The sequence below is a fragment of the Crotalus tigris genome, unplaced genomic scaffold (assembly GCF_016545835.1).
Source record: "Crotalus tigris isolate CLP2741 ecotype Arizona unplaced genomic scaffold, ASM1654583v1 scf7180000024277.1505481, whole genome shotgun sequence".
NCBI lineage: Eukaryota > Metazoa > Chordata > Lepidosauria > Squamata > Viperidae > Crotalus > Crotalus tigris.
In genome coordinates this window covers 1,013,826-1,020,342 of record NW_024100449.1, presented here as the reverse complement: position 1 = coordinate 1,020,342, position 6,517 = coordinate 1,013,826, and the positions used below count along the sequence as shown (strand labels likewise).

The 6,517-nt window shown below is 36.3% G+C and overlaps 1 protein-coding gene across 1 annotated transcript in view; it reads right to left on the bottom strand.

The window, feature by feature from the left end:
* Positions 1 to 232: 232 nt before the first annotated feature.
* The window catches only part of XKR6 (XK related 6), a 168,388-nt gene continuing 162,103 nt past the window's right edge, over positions 233 to 6,517 (bottom strand). Inside the window, exon 3 of the mRNA XM_039323535.1 lies at positions 233 to 6,189. Within this exon, the coding sequence (XP_039179469.1) occupies positions 5,225 to 6,189 (965 nt within the window). The 3' untranslated portion in view covers positions 233 to 5,224. The remainder of the gene's footprint in view (positions 6,190 to 6,517) is intronic.

Genomic DNA, 6,517 nt, shown 5'->3' with positions numbered 1-6,517 from the left:
AATGATGATTGTATTTAAATTTGTTTAGGTTTTAAAAGTGTTTTAAGTTTTTTTTTTTTTTTAATTAAGCCTGTACTCAGCTCTGGGAAGTCCAGGGGAGGGTTTGGGAGCTTGGGAAGGGGGGGGGTGAGGTAGGGGGGGGTATGGGAAGGGGATTTGTTTTTGTAAAATGTAAAAATTTTCAATAAAAAAAAAAAAAAAAAAAAAAAAAAAATGTAAAATTCAACAGACCATAAAGAAACAAACAAAACCAAATCAACTAACCAACCATAAAAATAACAAACAAAAGAAACCAAAAAGGGAACATAAAGGATAGCACTAATTTCTATATATTTTTTTCAAGAGCAAGCTTCCTTTTCTTAACAATAATCTTGTGAGGTGGACTAAGAACTAGTGACACATGATCATTTAAGGGATTTAGTAAAGATCTATTTCTGGTATTTTATCCTGCATACAACTGAAGCACACTTTAAAGTTTTAACTCAGACTTTGGTGAGTTTCCAGAATGATGAAATGTCATAATTGGAATTCATTATTGATTTATTAAGTGTATATCTTACCTTTCAATTACACATAGAACTAAAAGTTAACAGAGATATATGTGGGCCAAACAAGCTTTGAAATGGAAGAAGCGTTTTGGATTTGATACAAGCAGAAGGATGGAAGCTCTTTGCTCTTCGTTATAGCAATCACTTCTTTTTTATAAGCTTCCATATAGAAGCCTGAATAAAATTATGACTGCTTTAATTAGTTGCAGAAGAGTGCTGTGTTCCTGGATGGATAATTTATTACATTTATATTCCAAGATTCTTCAAGGATCTCAGAGCCAGGTATCCATTTTTCTACACCCCCCCCCCACACACACTATATGATCTTTAAAACTGTTTTTAATATGTTAGGCCAAGAGAAGATAACTATTATAATGTCATTCAGTCAGTTTCATAAGAATATAAGCATTTGATCCTGAGTCTTCCTAGTCTTAATCTGACATTAATCCTATCTGACTATATCCAATTCAAACAATATCATGGGAACAATAAATGAGATATTTTGCCCTGCAGTTTCAAGGGAGAGTGGGAATAATATTTATTGCTGAGAAACTAAAGGAATTGTTTTCCCATAGTAAACAATTCCTTGGAATAGGTGACCCATTGTGAAAAATTATGGCTATTCTGACAAACAAGCTGCTACAAGGACTATCATGCTTAATCCTAAAATGGCTGCCAAGGTGGGCCTAGCTAATCACAAAACAGCCATTTATTGGAAGGTAATGTTACTACTTCTTCTGAGGGTTTGTTTTATTTAGTACTATTTTTTCTTTGGATCACAGGCTCATTTTGAAACTGAATACTGGAGAGAGCCCTCCATCCTTTGTATTTTGGCAAGAAAGTCTTGGGGCCTCTGTAGCGCCAAATAAAGATGATATCCCATGCTGAATGCTTTTCTCCCTGCAGCCAGAAAATAACCAAATCAGTGACTTACTCTCCTATACTATTTTCAGTTTGGAAGTATTTGTCTTGGGATGGGGGATGAGAATTAAAGAATGTGTAAAAAGGAGAAAAATATATAGAGAGAATTATCTGAAGCCTTCTAGATCAATAACTGTCATGACAAGGAGACCTTTGTTAATATGATGCATTACTTGTAGTAGTAGAAAACTGATATGAAGTGATATCCATGATATGAAGATTTTTCTGTTCATTGAATTTGTTTTCATTTTTTTAATGTTTAGCTGGTTTCAGATAGTAGTTGCTATCTAATTCGAAGTCTAACAAAGCACAGTCCCATAATGACTATGAAAAGGCTGGACTACTTTTATTATGATAAATTAATCAATCAATAGAGTGATTCATCTTTATGTAGAAGAATGTACTATTATGGTTGATGGCATGAAGTAAAGGATATTACATTGGGACTGTTTGATTTAAACACATATTTTATACTACTCTATTTGAGAACTGAAGCAGTGCTGCATATTTCAGACATATTTGCATTTTCTTCTCTATTCCTTTAATTTCTCTTCAATACTATATCCTAAAAAGAAAATGCCTTAATAATCAGGTTTATTAAAATAAACTTGCTGCATGGCAAATTTTGTCAGTCTTATTTGCTATTTATTATTTGGATTCAGAGGTAATGGAGGGGAAATTTAAAAATAGAACAGTGGCAGCATTTTGTTACAGACAAATCATTTGTAGAATTCTTTACACATAATGAGTACTTCTACCAAAAACCTTCATTTTTAATTTTACAGGTGAAATGCTGTGTGAGTCTACCAGTTTTCATTTCTATGGGGGAAAAGTCAGAAAGGGAAACCCTGTTCATTATTAAATTAGGGTTGCTAATAGTGATAGTGTTATTATGTTGACCCAAACATTTTGTAATTTTTTTGCATTTTTTGCCTGTGCAAAAATATTTTCTCTAATTTTTCAGTCACTGAGAGTGAGTGGGTAGGCAGCCATACAAATTTTCTTAAATAAATAAATACAAGAAGGTATCTGTTACGTATATTTAAACAGCCAGGGTTCTGGGTAGGGGCATAGAATTTCAATTTTAGTATCTGCCCTCCAATAAAAAATGAATACAGTGCTTTATTAAAAATAGGATGCTTGAAATAAGACTATCCTCAGTAAATAAGAAAAAATAAAAAATATGACAGTGGATAAAAAGATAGCCATACGACAAATTTCAGTAAGAAGCCCAGAGTTGCTAAATCTAAAAGAATTATTAATTGCCCTGAGACTAGTAAACATTTGGTTTTTTAAAAATAATAAGACTTTTGTGCATTTGGAGTTTACCCTAATAAATCCTCAACCCTTTTCTGAAGCATATTGGTAATAATAATGATAACAATGCCTGCATCACTGAAAAATCTGTTACTGTCAGGTATATTCAGGTGAAAAGAACTTTCAGCTTAAAATATACAATTAGTATGACTTTTTCAAATGCTTCCACCAGTTTAGTTTCCACCCATTCTCCCTTGTTGGATTTCTATTCTGAAGATATCTATTTGGTTTGGATCACTATGCCGGTTTTTTACATTTTCACCCATACCCCAAAACTGGCATTGGTCTCGGATGGTTCACTTGTTCCCTTTTTGTCCCTCTGTATTGGTGACAAGAGCCTGAAATCTTAGATGCCCTAGACAAGAGAAAAATAATTTTAACAAAGCAATTCATGAATGGAAATATTGTACACAGTCTGCTATTCCAGCTGAGAGCCAAAGAAGAAAATAAGCAAAATGTTAACCTTCGGACATCAAATGGTTTATGCAGAGTCTAGCTGTAGAGTTTTCCTGTGAGCAGGTATCTGAAACGTTGAGGTTGAAATTCTATACTAATCTGTCCTCTTGTTGTTTGGATGGTGGTTTCTTTTCTACATACATTCAGTGGAGGACACCATCAGAACAAGTCTGTGTTTGTAGTTCCCCAGAAATGGTATTAGAGTCAAATGATTCTTGGCTAAATCATGACAACTATAGAAACAATAGAAATATTAAGCACCAAATTTTCACCAGAAACACATCAGTAATGAGTTATTTCCATACAGAGATTCAATCCTCCATTTTCATTTTTTTTGTTTTCCTCTTTTCCTTAGAAAATAGAAAAACATAAACAAACCAGAGAATGCCATAAGATCACTTTAAGGCTCACACAAAAACAAGCTGCATCATTGCAAATTCAATTCATATATCCATCTTTGTAGCCTTAAAATGATGCCTGTAGTCAGAAGCCCAATTTCCAATCAAAGCATGTTCCTTTAAATGGACTTTCTTTTTGCTACTATGCTGAGTTTTATTAAGACTGAAAATGATTGGGAGAGGGGAGGAGAGAAATTGTTATGGAATTTTTAAATACTTTATAAATTCCTTCAAATACTACTTCTTTTCTCTCATGCTTGTTTTTGGTACAATTTAAAATTAAAGGTAATCTAAAAGGTGTTCCAAGAAATCAAATAGACCAGTTATGCTTTAAAGTTTAAAGATACCAATGACAATTGCATTAAAAACCAATGAAATAACTTGATTTTGGAGACTTGCACCTTGGTTCAACTTTTTCAGATAAGAAGATAGGTAAATGGATATAATGCTTTCCCTATTCAATTCAATGTAAATAAGCAGCTTTGCGCATGAACTTTTTAAAACATCTCCCATTTCAATGAACTGGGCAGACTCTATGCCAGAAGGGATATTTTTGTGCTTCTGAACCATGCTAATTGTTGGGTCATTGTACAACAGATGCAAGTCAAAATCTGGGTTTTCATTGCTTTTTGGGGGGGGAAAGAGGATTATACCCTGAGATTCAAGCTTAATATAGTGAATCATAAAGAATCACCCCCTTTTTTCTGTAGCAGGGATGTAGTTAATGCACAGTCTCATTCAAAGTGGCATGAGGAAGTGGAACTTAAATATATCAAATTAAAGTAACTTTTACGCCAGTCAAAACACAGCCATGAACCCTCTTCAAACTTAGTTTGGCATTTCCTTCACTAGGGGGTGGAAGGGTAATCATTTTCACCTGTATTGTGCCAATCTAACTAAACCAATGGCATTTCCTTTTTACCTGATTCTTTTGTACAATTTCTTATTATGTATAAACACATACACACAGCTATGTGTGTGTGTGTCACTATATCTAGCTATTTATTTATATGTCATTAAAATAATCAAACATTTTGCATGAGGAAGATGACAGTACATAATGAAACTCAGCACCTAAGGGCATAAGGCAGTTGTAGGTTTTTTGTTTGTTTGTTTTATTTTTTATTATTAGTATTATTATTTTCAATCAGCACCAATCCCTATATTAATGTCCTACACTTGGTGTAAGATATAAAACTCAGAGGTGAAGTAATTAATTTTTCTCCAACCTCTGAATCGTGGAAGTTTGCAATACTGGTTGGTTTGTGTTGTTGTTCTTGTTTTCTCCTGTGTGTAAAAAACAAAAGAAAACCTTTCCATTTCGTTTTTACTTATAAAACATAGAGGATCTCTCTTTCCTTTAAATACATACAGCAACCAGAAAGAAAACTTATTGGAAGGTTATTTCAGAACTGTCTTGACCATAAACAGTTAACCCACGTCTCCCCCCCCACCCATGAAATCCCTCTTTTAATAGGTGGGTGTTTATTTGCAATAGTGTGCATGTCTCTGTGTATCTGTTTGTGTGTGTTTTGTGTGTGTGTGTGTGTGTGTGTGTAGGGGCATTTGCATTTAAAGGAGCTTTTAAAGTGAAGATTCATACTGTAGCAATTCATACAAGAGAGGTCCATCTCTATACCTAATGCCTACAGCGGTGGGGGTGACATACTGGAGAATGTTTATAGTCCTTCTCAACCTTCGGTCTACAAAATGAGCATCCCAAGCTGGGTATCTCTTTCTTGGGATGTCTATCTTAATGAGAGGGCCTTCTGGGTGGAATGGTCTCCCAGACGGAGTTGATGGCACCATAGCTCTCACTTGGAAAACTGGTAAGCATGTGTCAGCTGTGAGTTCCTCCTGTTGCTCCGTGGCCGCTCTGGGAGGCGTAGCCTGGGCCACCCTATACCCAGGGGTTTGAGGAGCCATGGGTTCAATGTCAGGGGGCAAAGGAATGCCCCAGAGCAGCTCGGCGCAACAGGAGCTGGCAAAAATCTTAGCTCTCGGCCCCATGGGATGCAGGATGCCGTAATATAAGAGCATCAGTGCTATCCCAGCAGCAAAGCTAAGAAAGACACAACAAAGCGCTGGCACAGCATATGAGTCAGTAGTGTCGGGATCTCTGTAACAATACCAAAGGAGCGTCAAGGCAGCATTCTCTGTCAAGACTATGGTGTAATAGGCAAACATTCGGTATCGGGTCCGCCCTTCCTTGACATTAAACCAGCAAAAAATGTACACAATCCCTACCACCATGTTGAAGAGAATCTCTTCCCATTTAGACATGCAGAAATCTGTCCCACCATGGATGATCCAGAAGGCCATGGCGCACCAGTGGACCACGACAAAGATCCCAAAATAGAGCTGGAAGATGGAAGCAAAGAGGGCAAAAGAGATAACTCTGGATGAGATGGTGAAGAGACGCCAGAAGAGATGGATAAGGGCTCCTCTATAACTCATGCTCTTCTTATCATCCCTAGAGTCCCGGAGAAGCTTGTGATAGGAGGCTAGCACCCAAGCCAGGGACATCAGGGAGGCCACAGAGGATACACCTGCCGGGAGAACACACACAAATCCACAGAGTTAAACTGGAGACACAGGAGAAAGGACGCAGTTGCTTACATCATCCTCTTGAGGGGCAGGTGTGAAACATGATTATAATGTGAGTCAGGTTAGCGAAAAAGATCTAGAAGAGGAAGAGAGAGAGAGAGAGAGAGAGAAAGAGAAAGAAAGAGAGACAAATAAGCATAAACATGATCCCACCTGTAATAAATACTGACTACCATTTGCATAATTTTATCACCTACAGAAACAGCAACTATAATTTACATGCAGTTATGGTTTATGATGATGGATCTCATTGCCTATCAATAAAAGGAC